At 41.7% G+C, this 17,810-nt stretch overlaps 1 protein-coding gene across 8 annotated transcripts in view; it reads right to left on the minus strand.

Annotated features, from left to right (window-relative positions):
• Positions 1-14,034: 14,034 nt before the first annotated feature.
• Positions 14,035-17,810, minus strand: part of DLC1 (DLC1 Rho GTPase activating protein) — a 244,427-nt gene continuing 240,651 nt past the window's right edge. For all 8 annotated transcript variants that reach the window (XM_038136748.1, XM_038136747.1, XM_038136746.1 and 5 more), the window contains 4 exons: positions 17,498-17,719; positions 16,848-17,065; positions 16,516-16,689; positions 14,035-15,981 (listed from right to left, as the gene is read on the minus strand). In XM_038136748.1, the coding sequence (XP_037992676.1) occupies positions 15,861-15,981; positions 16,516-16,689; positions 16,848-17,065; positions 17,498-17,719 (735 nt within the window). In that variant the 3' untranslated portion in view covers positions 14,035-15,860. The remainder of the gene's footprint in view (positions 15,982-16,515; positions 16,690-16,847; positions 17,066-17,497; positions 17,720-17,810) is intronic.

Consider the following 17,810-nt stretch of genomic DNA (forward strand, 5'->3'; position numbering starts at 1 on the left):
AGTCCTGGGCCAGCAGCAGCAGGATTTGAACCTTTCAAGGGGAGAGTGCCCAAGACAGCAGAATCCAAAAACTTTCAAGAAAGCTCCAAAGCATCGAGCATTTGAACTGCCGTTGCACTAAAAGGAACTGACACCTTTCCCAGTGCAAGGCATGATAAGGCCCTTGGGGAAGGTCTTGAGAGTGCAGGAAGAGTGCAGAAACATCTGTGCAGGAAAAGAGAAGACAAGATAGACACAGTGAGAGGAGTGTGCCCATATGGATTTGAAAAGGGAAACCAGACACAGCTCTGCTAATGGTAGCCTTGGCCCCACTATGCTGATCCTAATAGCAATTGAAGGTTACCAACCTCTTCTTTTGCCAGGCCTGGCCAGACTGGAGCTGCTGTGGGAAGGCAGCACCTAAAGAACATACAGGAAAGGAAAGGTCAGAAAAGTGATGGTGCAGAGCAGGACATTTGCCAAGCGGACAAAGCAAGCCAGATGCTGCTTCTTAAAGTACAAGAAGAAAGAAGGCAAGAGTCTTCAATCCATCTTCACAAAAACAAAGAGCCCGTCTCTTGTGTGTATCTGTGTCCCAACTGCAGCTTTCAGTGCTTCACATACACACCTGCTCTGGAGAGGCTGCACTCACATGGGCTATGGCTCCTGAGGCTGTCTGCTGTTTCCCAGGTGTTTGTGTAAAGCAGGACTGTTAATCCCTGAGGCTCTGTAAAATAATCACTCTGAGAGCTGCAAGGGTCCTTCTCTACCCCAGCCACATAGAGACTGGCAGGATACCTTTGGAAACAGTGATCTGAGGGGCCAATACAAATGTCTGAGGCATCTGTTAAAAGAGAGCAGCAGTTTTCTGCCACCAATTCAATTTATATCCCTTGTCCACCAGGGAAAGAGTTAAAGACTAATTGTACTCATGTAAGATGAAGCCCTCTCTGGAGGAATTGGTAAGCTATGTCCATAGGGACAGCAGGGGAACGGGGCTGTCTCTCCAGTCTGCCCAGAGAGCCAGTTGGTTTTGCTTTGGGTCTGTGGCTGCTGGGTTGTGTGATCTGGGAGTTCAGAAACTCCCAGTGTGGAATTCTATTGTCCATCCTGCATTTTCTACACTGACACCAGTGTCCTGTCATCTGTGTGATATTTTGTAAATTACTGCTCTCTGTGCTGGACTGCCTCATTTCACTGCAGTGCAGTTATCCCATTCACCCAGCCATTAATGCCATGGGAATGTTGCTGAAATAATCTGGTAGAGGAATTATGATGCATTTTAACACAGTTACACCCCAAAATCTAACAACTAGTTTATTGTGTTTATTATTGCATCTCTTTTCTTTGTGGCTTAAGTATTGGTTATGGTACAACAGAGAGAGAACTGAACCTTTTTGTGGGTCTGTTTGTGCAATTTTACAAGACACACAGAATGGGCAGATTCAATGGAAGCTACAAAAATCCTTCAGGCTTCCTGGTTAGCTCTTCTTCCCTCTGAAATACCCAGAGCTATATCTTACTTTACATAACAAAAGATGGAGTGAATCCAGTGTGCCTGAGGTGGTTAGAAGAAAACCAACACCAGTCCATGTTCCTCCTTCCAGTGCTGGAGCTGGCAGAGCAGCCAGAAGCAGCATGGCCTGGGAGCCAGGAGGTACCTGGGTCACCACCTGGAAGAAGCAGCAGCAAGGCTTTGCAGGATGAACTGGGAACCAGCTGTCCAGTGTCTCTGTGCTATCCTTCAACAATCCTCTTCAGCCCTCCTCATTCAGCTCAGCTTCCCTGCTTGGAAAATGAAAATAAAATCAGCTCATATCTTCACAGTGTGCTTTCAAGCTCCAACACCAGCAGCAGCATAGTGTAACTTCAGGGACTTGAAAAAGAATGTTTAAATTTTCTCATGTTGCCTGTGGTATTGAAGTAAAGGGTAAGTTTCTGCATTGGATCAGACATAGAAAGACTTTTTCTAGAAACTCGTTATTTGGAAGGTGTGTATCAGTGTTTGCCAAGAAACATATTCAAGTACTCTTCCTAATAGCAGACCTATGCTAACAATTTTTAAAGTCATATATCTAATATAGACTATGCTTTGGAGGTCACTAGAATTATGCCATCCTTCCACTAAGCTGTGAACATCTGAATAGCTTGGCTGCAAGCCAAAAGGAGGTACTTTTTCCTGGCATGGTAAATTTAGGAGGTTAAGGACCTGAATGTCACCTATGTCTTAGGAAAGGCACTTCCAGATGAGCTGGAGGCTGTAGCTTAGTTATACCTTTCCCTCCTACCCCCCAGATATTTAACTAAGTTGTTTAACTCTTGCATACTTCTAATTTGAGTCTCATACTTTTCTTCCTTTAGTCTGATGCGTTCCAAATCAAGCTCATACAAATCTTCCAGCCAAAAGGTTCTTAGAACTTAATGCAGGGGTGTTGGTTTGTGACAGTGCAGGGCTGGGAGAAGGAGCCAGTGGTCTCAGGATGAGCCAGGAGTGCCCATGGGAGATTTCACAATTGCCTTGCCATATGTTCCTTGGCCAATAACAAACCTACAAGAACCAAAACCCAACAACATTAGCTGATTCTGTTCAAATTGCATGTCTGCTCAAGACTGATGTCTTTGGTGCTGGAATCAGTGCTGCTATTACACGGCGTTCTCTTCCTGCTATTCACAAACATCCATGATTTCTAGCTCAGCTGTGTTTTCCTCCCATTTGGCAGAAACCTTGGCTGTGAAGTGTGGGAATAAAACTTGGGATCTGCTGCAGCCAATTTTTATTTTGCTGTTGAAATTCTCACCTCTGTGAAATCACTACAGAAAAATGTTTTTATTTATGATGTTTTATTTATTTTCTATTTCTATGACACGTACTTCAGAAATGTAAGAACCCTCCTTTGTTTTCCTGTGTGTATCCAGCTCGTTCCCAAGAAACGAGTGTGGCTGCGTGTTTGTTTGAGGTGGAGGCGTGAGGGAAGTGTTGGCTCCCAGTGCCTGCCCTCAGTTAGACACGTGGGAGCTCTGGCTTTCCATGTGTGGCTGTGCAGATACCCAAGCTAAACGGCTTCCTATGGAGGTCTTCAGGACAGTGCTTTCTCCTGCTGAGATGCTGGAATGGAAATGCTTGCTGGCTGCTTTCCTTTGAGGCTGGTGCTCTGTCCTCGTACAGCCCAGCTTTCTAATAGCTGACTTCCAGTGAAACTCTGAAATGTTGAGCAGCTGAAAACCCATCATGTGCCTCTCACTGTAGGGACTATTGGCCACTGTACAGAATTACCGATCCTTAATTACAGAGTCTGTACAGATAATGATCGGCCTGGAGCCATGATCAGATATAAAAAGTCTCTGAAACAAATCTGTAGGCCAAGTTCTATATTTACGTAAAGCCCCAACAATGGGGAAGGCATGCCAACACAAGTTGTTAATGCCACCATATTTTTGTCTTGTAAATGTGGCTGTGTAGTTAGTGATGATCGGGGTCTCTGGATATGGCATTGTAGCCACACAAAGAAATTATTTCAGCCAGTTGGTGGCATTTGAGAGTGAATTTCATACTGACAGTTCTGTAGTGAAAGGAACTTACTATACTTGAGGAGACCAAGAAAGAAGCAGCTTTTCTCAGATTTTTTTTTTGGAACAACTGCTCTGACTTGGAGACTGTAACTCCCTGAGGAAGTTATGTTCAGCTATAAATATCCCCTGAGCTAGCTCTGTGGGTTTATCTGGACTGGGGCTAATTTATAGGTATTGCATTGGACTCTCAGAGGGGACATATTTCTTATACTCTGTGGAGCAGTGATGGGTAATAATGACCAAGGGAAAGTCTGAGATACCTCTTAACAAAAAGCTCCGTCCCTCACTATTCTGAACGTGAACCTCCCAGCGGTCCCAGAGCAAACAGCCAGGGGACAATTGGTGTCTTGAGGCAGAGTTTGTCTGCAGGGAAAGCAGAAGATGGAACAAGAGCTGCGCTTCTTTGTCATTTTATGTGTCTGGTGCTAAATAATAAATCTTTTCAGAAGTTAAATCTAAGTAAAGGTGCCCACGATAGCCACCCCCACTGCCTGTGGAGCCAGGCTCTGCCCCACCTGCAGGTAAGTTTCCCACGTCGGAAGGGAGCAGGGCAGTGAAGCAAATTGTGGAGTTGGGGTGTGTAGATATCTGAATAAAGAAAGTTAAAAATATTGCAGTGAGTGAGGTTTTGGAAGGAAACAATTTAAATGTATTTCATGTTGGCTCTTGGAAAGTGTTTGCCAGGAGGAAAGCTGCTGGCATGGAATGTTTTCTCTCATGTTTCTTCCCTCCTTTTAAAGGCAATAGGAGAAGAATGTTACATGTACCCGTTTAAAAAGCCTGATGAGGAGATCAGTATGGTCACTGCTCTTCCAAGGTCACTGCATGACCTTGAGGAAATGGATAGGTGACTACCCAAAGCACAGGATGAGGCAATTTGGAAAGAGTTGCAACAATGGAGAGTGCCATCCATGGAGCAGTAGGCCTAGGCTTAACCATGTTTAACAAGAAAGTTGTTACTTTTCCACCCAGCAGAGATGCATCACAGGAAATATGACAACCAAAGAGATGAATGAAAGCCAAATTAATTTTTACTAGGCCTAGAAATACCATATTGAATAGTGTCTGGTTCCTCCTTGGGAAGTGTCCATGTAGAAATCTCAAACACTTGGACAAATGCTATCGGTAGGCAGCAGCTCCAGAGAGAGACTTTCCTCTCAGAGTTTGGTCTCTGTCCTGATGAAAAGTGACTGGGTGCAATACTTGCCACCAGAAGCAATGCAGAGGGAGGCAGCTGACTTCCCTGAAGATATCAGCTTTAGCCACAATTTGTAATGGCTGCTTTTGCAGGCTGGCAGAATGGTATGTTTAGCCAGTTCATGCCAGAGTGCATCTCAGTTCACCATGGGCAGGTAGGTTGTGGTATAGGACACATAAGAAGCTAAAGAGTTCTTGCTCTTGGACAAGAACAGTCAAATATCTTAAGACACATCAAAGTCTGATCAAGTTCTCCTCTTATCCCAGCCAGGGAAGCTTCTAGACAGTCCCTCCTCTTATGTAAACTAATGCAGTTTAGGGGAAAGGCTGGTTGTTCAGAACTTGAGCTCCCCAAGAGGGTGCTGACAGGCCCCTTACCTTGGAGCATTGCTAAGCGCGATGCAATCTAAGCACCTAGTCTGAGCTGTGAATATGCCTGTGAGAGGTTTTCTATCAGATCAGGGTGGGCAAAGAGAGAAGGAAACGAGATACCAGGCTCTGAGCCTGACCTGACTGCAGTGCTGGATCTGGAAGGATGGAGAGAATGTCACAGGCAGACAAAACACACAAGCAGCGTAGAACTGATTGTGAAAGAGAGCTTGCAGGGCTTAACAAGAGGTCTGCAGAACAGAAAATGTCCTTAGAGAAAAGAGGAGGACTGCAACAGCAGTGAATGATCTCAGAAGCTGTTGTTGCCTTGACTTCACCTGCAGCATTCAACAGAGATCAACCAGAATATTTCCTCTGTGATTTGGAAGCATTTGGGGGTGTATGGTGCTTTTGTGAAGTGTGCATCTTTAAATCACAATACAGTATGCTTGATTAATAATCAAGGTAGAGAAAGAAATCAGTATTTTCAGCAGGTCCGTAGGAAATGTATCCTTACACAGGGCATCTCCTTGGCTATTCTCTGTTTCATGGCCTGAAACAACTGCAAACTATATGTATATTTTCTTATCCCAGTTTATGATCCCCTGGAGCACGGTAATGGGTACGCAACATTAATCGGATTTGTTTAAAAATATTAATCCAATTTTTGTTTAATGGAACAAATCTGGGCACAACTGATAACAAAAACTTACAGCATTTTATCTCTTTAAGGAGCTGGCTAAATGCAGTGCCATTCATCACAGTGATAAGTAGCTCCTCAGGCACAAATACACACGTATCGCAGTGCGTGCGTGATGCCGACCAGATACAGCTCTGTTTTCTGTCTGCTCTGCGCGGCGCTATCGACAGAGAGCTGAGAGCCAGGGCAAAGCAATACTCTTGGCAAATCCTTCACAAATGTTGGGGTTTGCTGTCCTATGAACTTCTCTGGCAAATTTTAAACGGAATCTAGGATTCTGATTTAGCAGGAGACTAGACTGCAAATGAGACTTTGATCTTGCAATCAGCCCAGCATTTTGTTTGAAAATGGATTTCTTGTCTTTCAGTCAGGCTAAAGCTGATGTCTGGGCAAAAGCAGCCCCAAGGTTTGCTGTTTGAGAAGAGCCCTGCAGAGCAGAGATCACCTGCAGCAGCCCAGTGGGTGTGGGGGTGATGCAGTGTTTGTGCTGTGTCATGATCCTGCAGCAAGACTTGTCTTTGCTATCCAGTGCTGGCTTCAGATTCTGTGACCACTTTAAGGTTACTACTGTGAAGGTATGTTACCAGGGAAATGTGGCAATACTTGAAAAATCATACTTGTAATCTTTTAAATGACAGTATTTACTTTTTTTCCCTTTCACCCTTGAGTTTATCTAAGCATTCTTTTAATGAGGTTTATCAGCTCTGATATGTCAAAACTTGTTCCTGTGATTAGCAGGCAACATTAAGGTTCAAATATTTTATTTGCATCTCTAGTTCAAAATCCTTTATACTCTACCTCCCCATCTCAAAATGTAGTTGATAGCACATCTGTTTCATCTTTTGTCTACCAAAAGTAATTTGATTTAGAAATCCTCTGGAGTTGTGTATAGACAAGAAGCAGCTCAAAGGAAAGTTCATTCTCAGCTGGCCTTTAGATTTTTTTTTTCAGTTTCTTGCAAAACTTGCACTTTTAATTTATGATTACTAAAGCAAAATAATAATCTTTTTTTTTCCTCTTGGTGTTCTGGGGAAGTCTAACGAGGGAAGGCAAGGCACAGAGGGCATGAAGTTCATGTAGGAAAGCTGACTGAGGGACAAGCTCAAGTCATTCCAAGAGCCTGGGCTGAGTTCCTATTTATACCAAAGGTTTTTGGATTATTTATTCATCTCTGAGGCTGGGACAAAACCAGGCAGGGCAGTGGAACGTGGTGGGGGGTGGTAACCAAGTCCTACACAATATGGAAAATGCTCATGCCCCAGACACTACTTCAGGGACTAGTTTCTGTAAGAATTGGGCAGCAGAGAAGGGCAGCAGAGTGAGCTTGTTTGTTTAGACACACAATGTTTGCCTTTATTTCTCTCTATCTTTTCTAAGGGCTGTGACGGCACTTCCTTCCTAGCTCATTTGTGTGGCTGCCTGAAAGGGATATGTCTAAATAGGGGTCAGAGCGACTTTGCTTGTTTGTTAAACAATATGGGAAGAAAACAGAGGCCATGAAGAATACCTCCCTCCCCTCTGTGCCCCCGGGAACATTCTTTATAAAATCTGGCAGCAACTCTGTCATTGCAAACCAGCAAACCACTACATGGAGCCATGGCTGGCTCTGGAAACTGTTTTAGTCATTTAACAGGATAGGAAGAGGAGGCAAAGGAAAGAAGCTCTAAAAAAGAAAAATTGTATAAAGCCTCAGAGAAAATCTCTACATCAGTAAGATGCAATGTTTAAACAGTAAAAGGTTTGTGGTGGTTTTCAAAGAATTAAAATCAAACATTATGATAAGTTTGACTTTTTACATGGTGCATTATAAAAAAAGCATAGTAAATATCATGTTATGTCCCAGATTGAGCTGCTGATCAGTTTAAATAAATGCTCTCTCTGATAGCGACCCTTGCAAGGCTGTTTTCATACCAGCACAAGAAACCTTCTGCAGGCTCTTGTGAAAAATACATCCAGAAATAAGTCCAAGTGCCTAGTGCAGAAATTTAAAATAATAGGAAATTTGATACTTATATTTTTCTCAAAGGTCTGCAAAAGACTAATAGTGAATTTCAAATGTAGATTTTCAAATTATGAAATTCCAAATGATGAAAATAATTACTTTTATAATAGAGTTGATGGTGCCAGAAAACAGCTTGTTTTGCCTTCTTTCCTCAGACCACTTGGTGAGATTTTGAATCAGTGTCTCTAGCCTTTTTTCTAGCAGTAAACTGGGGATATGATTCTATGCAAGCTTAAAACTTTAGCTACTTAAAACTTCCCAGGGTCTGCTAATTGCTTAGGTTTTTATCAAACACATGCCTAAAGTGTGTCAGTGTGTTAGCCATGACTGGCCTGCTTAAACCTCTGTGTTCCTCAGCAGCAGGGCCTCTGAACTCTATCACTGCTCTTGACGTGTTGTTCAACCCCTCAACAATTTTGCCAGTAGGATCCTTGGTACACAGCTTCCCCTCCTTCCCCGGTCCCATATGTCTGCTGAATTGAACCTAGTTCAGCAGCTACTCTGCCTGATCTTGTTTACAACCAACATGACAAGGCCAGTGCTTTACCTAGAAAGTTATGTAATAGTTTTATACACAATCATTTAGTCTTATCTTAGGTTGAAAGAGTGGAGACAGCAAATGTGAATATAAGTTCTTTAGGACTGAGGTGCAGGTGTTAGCTAGAAAATCTTGGCTTTTCTACTTGCTCAAGGTCATTCTTAAAGGCCTCAAGTGCAATTTAATGTGTCTTCAGAGGTCTCCAAAGCCAAATAAGGGAGCTTGCAGACCAAGGACTGTGCACTGTTAGTGCTGCTGTGGGTACCATTACAGTTCTGGAATTCATGAGCAGTTGTGACCCCTTCCAAATGTTTCCACTTTGTTGAATGCTTGCCCTGCATTATGAGGAGTATGTGTTTCTATGCTACACACCCCTGTACTTGGCACTGCTGAAGCTGCACCTCAAATCCTGTTTTCAGTTTTGGGCTTGTCACTGCAAGAAAGTCATTGAGGTGCTGGAGTGTGTCCAGAGAAGGGCAACAGAGCTGGTGAAGAGTCTGGAGCACAGGTCTTCTGAGGAGTAGTAAGGCAGCTGTGGTGGTGAACCTGGACAAAAGGAGGCTCAGAAGGGACCTCATTGTTCTCTGCAACTGCCTGGAAGAAGGCTGTAGTGAGGTGAGGGTCAGTCTTTTCTCCTAGGGAAAAAGTGACAGGATGAGAGGAAAAGCCCTCAAGTAGCTCCAGGGGAGGGTTGGATTGGATATTAGGAAAAATCTTTTTGAGGAAAGGTTTGTCAAGCATTGGCTTCCCTGGCTGGCAAACGAAGTGGTGGAGTCACCATCCCCAGAGTTAGTGAAAAGATGTATAGATGGGGCACTTGGGGCACACTGTTCAATGGAGGGCTTGGCAGTGCTGAATTAATGGTTGGACTCAACCACCTTAGAGGTCATTTCCGCCCAAATGGATTCTGTGGTTCTATGCATACTTTGAATTGATGAGTAGAACAGGGACGCCCTTAGGGCAAGAGAATTACCATCAGTTCTCACCATGGAAGACATGAATCATCCTCATCTGCTTTTCCCCTCACTGGGAGGTAGGTGCTTCACTGTTGTTGAGGATGACAGGAGGCACCAACAGCATTTTTTGGTTTCAGTAATTTGTATGTACTTCTCCCAGTCTTAGCTAATGGAGTAAAAGCACCTAAGTAGAGGGAGGGCAGGTGCCATTCTCCAGACACATTATCTTAATGAATCTCCCTCTCTTTAAGAAGGTGTAGAAGGCTTTCAAATCTGCTTTTCTATGTATCTTAAAGCAGTTTTCATTGTTAGCTGCTGAATGAAATTGTTTGTAGGCAGCAAAGTTTTACCATTTTCTTCCTTTTACTTAAGTACCAACTTTAATATTGCTCTAGCTTTGTAGACTATAGGTGAGGTGAGGAATCAGTGAGGTGTGATATTCAAATTCAGTTTGGAATATTGCTTGCATTATTGTATGATTTATTACTTGTTTTATGCTTTGGAATCCCTCGTTGATAAATTATGTAGGTGACAAAGACTTCAATAAGAAGCAAAAAAGCCCATGTGTGTTCTTCAGACATTTGTTGAGAGAGAGAAATGAGAAGAGTACAGACTGCTAGAGATTATATGATTGAGTTAAAATAAATATTTTAGTATCTTTGCATTCCTTTTCATATGTTTAAATGGACTACTTAGAATACACTCTGTTGTGCAATTTTCCCCAGAGATTTAGGTTAAAAAGTAGCCTATTAAAAACTTCACTTACCATACTGTCAGTGTTGCTATGAACTTGAATTATAGCCTAGCTGAAGATGACATTTTGAACCAGCTCATAACAGTGCGTTGACTAAAATTTATTTTCTTTTAGTTGTTTTTGAAAGAAAAGGTGAATACTTACCAGATGACTTGCTTGTTTTGAATAGACCTGTCAGGCTGCTGTCACTAAGCATGTTGGAAGCGTTAGGCCAAAACTTTAGAAGAACCATTCCTCTATTACGCACACCTTGCACACCATCTTAGTCTGGGCTGTTTATGAATATAATCTTCTGCTGCTAGCTGGCTTGTTTTAAAAAATGACAGTTCTCTCAGGTGACACTCAAGTATTCTAATTGATGCCACCCTTTCCTGAAATTCCCTTTTCATTTGCTAACCATCTTCCTATGTCTGTAATAAATGAAGGTATAAACTCCTCAAATCAGAGCCATCTTGGCTATTATCACCCTGTCTACCAGCTTACAACATGCTTATGTCATCATATAATGGAAAAAGCTGTTTAATTTCCTTCCCTGGAAAGCATACATAACTGTACCAATCCTTTTAACACTCTACCTTTTGGATATTTTATTTTTGAATAGTAGTATTCTTTCATTCACCGAGAATTCTGTTCCTAAGGGGCTTTTCCATTTTTAGTGTTAAAAAGCCCGAAGAAATGTCAGTGTGGGTTAGGAGCAACTGTGATATTCAGACCCACCACATCACCCTTTTATTACTTGAGCTAATGAAGTGACTGGTAGAACACTGGTACCTGGAAAAACATGCACAACACACCTGCTGTAGGTATTTTTCTTCCTGTAGTAAGGAAAATCCCCCAAGCCTACAGAAGAATGGATTTGATTCTCTCTATGTTGAGGAAATCATGCTAATTAGTTGTGGATATTTCCAGACTTTGAGTAAAACTTAGGAAATCAAAGAGGTCTCCCAGTTGCGTGGTAACCTCCCCATGCTGATCTTCATGCTCTTGGCCCATGGTGGGAAGGCACAGCATCTTCTAATTTAAGTGAAAGTCCACTTCAATAAAATCTAAGCAAATTGCACTCCACAACCTCAAATGTAATTCTTAGACAAAGACCTATTATTAATTCTTTTTCATTATTACTAACTTCCAAAATAATTGAGATATTTTATTTTTGACACCAGATTTTTTTCTTGCTCAGCAAGGCAGTGCTGTCTGACAATGCTTAAAGGTCAAAACTGGTAGCCTATAAGTCCTGTAATCATGGCAAATAATGAAGACAGAACCTTTGTTATGTCTTTGTGATGCTTTATGGAAGCTAGGAAGCAATGATTCCAGGGTTTGAGCATGCACAGTTTTAAATTACTTATGCTCTTGCTGCTTCTCAGGGAGAGATTGTCCCATAGTCTCAAAGACCTCTTGCTGGGTGGAAAATGCCTTTTCCTTCCCTTCTGCCTCACATTTTCCATTAACAAATTTTTATCCCATCTTGTACACCCACTCAGCTAGTTTGAACTCTTCTTCTGGGTTTTTATGACCTTCTAGTGCTAGTAGACATTTACTACATCCCTCTTGTCTAGTGGCCAGACTGCGTCTGAATCTCTTTATAAATGTGCCCCTTCAGTGCCTTAATCTCTTTTGATGGCATTTTTTTTCCTTTGAATTCTTTCCTATACTTCACTCCATTTTACTCTCTCTGGATTCAGCTTGCAAGTTCATTTCTTGCAAGTAATCTGGACACCTCAGAATATGCAGAAAATTACAGTAGGATGGTACAGACAAGAGAAGAAATTTAGCAAATCTCAAGAGTTTAGGAGAGCACTCAATGCAAAAGGAACATGGGAGCAAGCATTGCATATTAGCATCAGATCTTCACCCTAATCTCTGGTGCTATGAAATTGGTTTAGAATTTGATACCTTTCCTTGAAAGATATATTAAATAATCTGGGTTGACAGATGAGAAATATATGAAAGTAACTTTTCAGAGACGCAGTGAAGGGTTGTATTGAGAAGTTACGGTGTAACAGAGATGAAGGAATTAGTACTTCTTAATGCAGTGTTGAAACAGCATCATGTTTTCATTCCTTATGATTGTGGGGCACTGCTTCCAGCACTTAGCAGATTTGTGTATAACAGTTAATTTTCATACACCTTAAGTAAAAATATCCACCTTTTATAATGTAGCCCAAGTCATGGATACTGTTTTCATACTAACTTTCTCCTGATACAGCCTACTGTGAATACCAGGCCCTGCTCTTTTCAAGGTCTTGTACCAGACTGCAGAGGTACTGCTTTGCATCATTTCAGTCCCTGTTTCCCAGACTGTCCATGTGTGTTAGTGACATCTCTGGCCTTTAAGGTGAAGGCCACTGATTATTTACAGCTGCATAAATATCTAATTGTGGTGTGCATTACTTGAGGAACAACAGTGAGACATGATTTTTTCTGTTTGAATTAGTCAGAAAGAAGTACTGAAAGTCAGCACTACCAAAGCACAGGGCAGACTGGGCCTGTGTTACACCAGGGATGTGATGTACACAGATATTCATGGCAGCACCTGGACAGAATGGAACAGGGGTCCAGCCTGCCCTTCCTCTGTGGCAACTCTTGCTTGAAGCAGGAGAATGTCTCAAGAGGAGCCAGGGCTGTCCTGAGTGACAGCTGACGAAAAAAACCACAGACATGGAATATTGATTTCTGTTGTTCTGAACAACATGGACATCTGCAAATGAATGTGCCAAGAACACAAACATTCAGGAGGCTGAGACTACTCAGAAGATTCAAAATTAACTCATATTGTAGAAATGTTTAGGAAAATGCTAATTTGGAAGTAAACCAAATGCATTTTAAACAAATGCATTTTAAACTAATGCATTTTACACAAAATGCAGAAATGCAGTGTAAATCCTTAGGTTGCCAGAGGAGTGTCATGAGTTAAAGATCCAAACAAAACCATCATTACAGAAAAAAAAATTAGCTCTAACTCTGCTTGTTCCAATGGACCAAAACTGTGAAGAAATCTGTTTGTGATTTTTTTTTTTAATGTTCAGTTGTTTAAGTATTGACTTTGGGGAAAAAATGGTTCTGTAACAGCCAAACTAATGACAGTCCTTTATCAGAAAGATTCTCTAAAACTCTTTGGTGTGTGAGAACTAATACCATGGCAACAAGGGGTTTGCTTTTGGCAGACTCTGAAGCAGCATCCCTCAGTGCTCCCTGGGGAATGAAGTGGGAAGTGATAAAGATCAGGACTTTGGGATGTTCAGGCAGAGAAACAATAGGATGATGTTGGTAACTGAAAGGCAGCAGACCTTCTCACAGCTGCTGTATCAGACAAGCCTCACAAATCAAAACCCTCCTTCATATGCCCAAATTACATTTCTGTTGGCTAAGACTTTAAAAGCTTTGAAAAGTTGCTTGAATTAACAGCTGTCTTTGGCTTGGTTTTTCACCTTAGTCAGTTGTTTGTGTATCTTCCTGGCCTCCTCTTTGGCTTCATTTTAGTGCTGTGCGTGCTTTAACTTTCTCCAATTACTTTTACACTTGCATTTTTTGAAGCAAACCTATGACTCCACAACTCATCATGCCCTCATTCTCTCTTTAGAGAATAGGAAAGCAATGAATTATTTTCCAGCATTGCATACTGCAGCTTTCCACCCTGTTAAATTCAAGCATACCTTTCCACAAGACCACAGCAAACCAGAGGTTTCTTCTCACTATTATAAAAGTATGAAGCAATTGACTAGGGAATGTTTCTGTGCAGCTATCTGTCATTGTGATGTCCTGTCTTCCAAAAACTTTGGAGAAAGAAAGAAAGAAAACTTTGGTACCTGCCTTTAACAATACTATAAATATCAGCCTGAGAGAGGACAGGGGTGGTTCAGCTGTTGGCTGTAGTAGGTAAAGAACCAAAAGAAAGAAAAACACCTCCTCCTCTTGGTATAAGAGTGAAAGGAAGAATGCAAAATAAAATAAAACTCATAATGAATATCCAATTTTAAACATTTAATAGTGCACTTATTGAGTATATTCTGTACAGACATCTATAGCAAGTTAAACATTTTCCTTTCTCTCGCGTAGATCATACTCATGTAAAGCACATTTACAATAGAAAACATACTTGAGGTACAAAAACCCAAAAAGAATATCTGAGGTATAAATACAGGTATATTTTAAATAATCTTTATCATGCTTAATCTATGTTTGACAGTACACTGTGGGCAAGTATACATGTTTACAATAGAATGGTATGTACAACATACAATTTTACAAATTCAAAAGTGTTTGATGTAGAAGAATATACAAGGTTTTCCTACTCATGAGGAACATTGTTACAGGAAGTACTACATTATTTGCCATTTATAAAAAAAATCTTCATCAAAAAAGCTTAAAATAATACTGACAATGGTAAAAAAGTCTCAGTCAAGATTCCATCTTGCAACTCATTCATACCCTAGCCACAAAATACATTTATCACTTAATACTGCACCTTGAAAGCAAATATTTACCTTTACAGTAAAACCTACAGAAAGACATCTTTCCAGAGGACCTCAGGACTTCCTACAGTTCATGTAAGTTGATTCTCAAGAAGGGGAGAATATCCCAAAGGATTTAAAACACAACAGAACTGAAGACAAAACTGCATCCTCCTTTCTGCCTCCAAATACAACCCTCCAAAATGCTGACATGCAGGTTCTGTTCATGTTAACATGCAGCTTTTAGGAAAACAGGCAAAGGGGGGTGAGTAAGAGACTCTCTAGCCAAGTCACCCCAGATGCTACTGCAGGAGTCCTGCTACCTCCTGGCCCCACAACTCCAGTGTTGACTTTTTTCCTCTTGAGCCATTAGAATACAATAAAATATATAAAAGCTCATTAAAATACCTATAGATAACGCAGGTAGAAGTAAAAGTAATGGACATTTTTGTTTTTTAACAACTGATGTTATTGGCTTTCCTCACCATTGCAGACATTTCATTTCTAAGCTGCTACGTTGCTTGAAAGTGTATTTACTTAAATTTGCTATAGATTTGCTCATCACTCCTAAAAGATCATCTGGATAAGGAGTGGACAGTAGCCGAAGCAAGCCACTTGTAACATCTGCTTAGGGTTTTCAGCAAGTTTAGAGCTGAGCAAAAGGCAGAACTAGCACATTCGAAGGATGGCTACTCCTGGTCCACAGGGGAGTCCCATTCTAGGTTGAACTGTATCCAGCATACTAAAATCCATTCTGGTTGCCTATCAGTGTACCAGACACATTTCAAATTCAACTTCTTCTATCCTTTCAACCATTAACACACTCATTCACACTTTAATCTCTGTGCAAACCTTTCTCTGCTTATCTCAGTGAGAACACATTGAAGAGTACCAACTATTCCAGTGGATACACCAGTCCCTCAATGCACTACAAATAAAATGACACGAGTATGTACATAAAGCTAAGTATTTCACATGGGAATGATGAGCCTTCACCATATTTCATAATATATTTTGCATTGAAAGAAATTTGCTTCTCAGAAGCAATTCAAACCATCTAATAGGAATTTTTTTTTTCAGATTTTTATTTTTTGCACAGTTCTCCTATGTATTCCAGTCGAGGCCTACACTATAGACCTTACACAGACAGGAAGCAGCTTTAAAGTGTATGGTATGGCCACAGTCCAATAGTAATGCTCACAGTCAAGTTCTCACGCTGCCATCCCTCCATGACATGACTTGCAGGTGGAAAACAGGTCTGGTCTGCAGCGTGCAAGTCTCAGTTTTGGGTAATGTCTATGTTACTGAGGTGGGGAGCACATGGCTGTTCCTCTTCAGTAGTCACCTAGATTTTACTTCCTTGCTCTCAGGACTCTGCTGACTGAAAGAGTCTCGTATCTTAACAACTTCTGATGCACACAAGTGTCCGAAAGACTTGGTGTACCAGTCTGGCATGTGGCCCCTGTTGCGTGGAGGAAAAAGTAATGATGAGGAAGGTACCAGTGACTTTGTACGTATTTTCTTAGTCACAATCAAATCTGTATCTAGCTGGTTGAGTGCCTGACTAGGAAATCTCCTTGGTACTGCTTACTGCACAGCTCAACCCTACTAGTATACAGATTTGTTCAAAAGCAAGTTTGCCGCAGTAAGGAAAAGTTATGGAAAGTTTTGTGACAACCTGGTTCTCTTTACTAGCTTAGTATTAAAATTAACATGTCCTTGCATCCAGTATGACTATTAGAGGAAAGGGTGGGGTTGCATACAAACAGGGATGGTGGAGCACATACTGGAGGCTTCTAATGCAACAAGCCACTGCTGCCAGATATGCACTGAAGCCAACTTTCTGTGACATCTCAGAGACCTGCGTGCTTGCCTTTGGGAAGGGTGTACTACTGGCCAAGCTAACGTCTGTTGAACCGCCCAAGTCTTCCACTGACCACACTGAAACTATACAAGAGAAGTTACTACCTCCAAAGGACAAAATGGAATTTCCTACCTTAAATCAATTCTGCACATGTAGGTAAGTTTGGATTTTCCTGACCCGCAGGGCTCAATCAGATACCTCGAGAGGAGCACATTGACTCTAACACCTGCCACAGGAGCCCGGTCGTGGTCCACTGAGGTTGCTAGAAGCACACAGGCTCCTTTGGGGAAGTTTGTCCTCCATGTCCTAAGAAGAAAGAAGAAAACCAAAAATATTTTATTTGACAAACAGTAACTCAAGCATCTAATAAGAATTCAAATTAGGCACACACAGATGTTTACCAATATAGCTATGATAAAGAAATAAGCAAGGTTGCCATATGTGTAGGATATAAACAGTCTTACCTTAAGACTACGAAGTCCCTGGCTGGCTGAGGGGCCATGCTGTTCTGGACATACTGGTATATATCTGTCTGGCTATCCAAAGGCTCAATTACTTTGGACTCTATAAGATCTTCATCCCAAAGATGCTGCTCTTTAAGTAAACGATTTAAAACATCCTCTGGTGTAGCTGAGATTTCAATGGTAGTTTTCCATAATCGGAGTGGGGGACCTTCACACACCTGGGGAAAAATAGCAGAGTCCTTAATTTTACTCTTCCTTACACTTTCTTCATCAAGTTTATTTTTTAAGAATCTTATTGAAACACTTCTTCATCTGGTAATTCTGAGCTGTACAAGATCAGGGTTGAGAAATTTCTTACTGTCTGCATAGTGACTCAGCTTGTTAAGGCTTTGTGTGTGTGAGTGAAGGTGTGTAAATCCAATACAGTGAACATTCCTGGGCTGGATAAACAGAACACAAATCAGTATATGTTGGCAAACTACTGCTGAAAGACATGGCGTTTTTATATGGTGTGCAACTGCATCACAAGATCAGGACTTTTTTTCCAGTATCTATCTGCAAAGTAAAGATGTGTACTGAACCTTCTGTAATATCCTGTGTCACAAGTGAGCTAAAACCCAGAGCTGTGGTGTGAGTGGCATGGTGCATACCTTCTTGTATGCCAGCTCTGCTTGCTCTGATGTGGAGCAGCTGACCCAGCCCTTAAACTTCTCCTTCATCTCCTTGAGCAAGTCATCCACGCAGTCCTGGAGGTAGCAGTGGTAGTCAGAGGGCTCAGTGTTGCTGCTGCTGCCCCGGAGCTCCTCCAGGCTGAGGGGACGCAGGTCCTGCTCCGTGTACGAGTTCCGACCCCTGCTCATTTCTTCTGGTATCTGAGGAGCGACAAGGGTGAAATCATCCTGTTGCAGCTCTCTCCCCAGATCACTGCATTAGTCTAGCAGCTCAATAGCCACAGGGACGTCT

This window comes from Motacilla alba, chromosome 4 (assembly GCF_015832195.1).
Source record: "Motacilla alba alba isolate MOTALB_02 chromosome 4, Motacilla_alba_V1.0_pri, whole genome shotgun sequence".
NCBI lineage: Eukaryota > Metazoa > Chordata > Aves > Passeriformes > Motacillidae > Motacilla > Motacilla alba.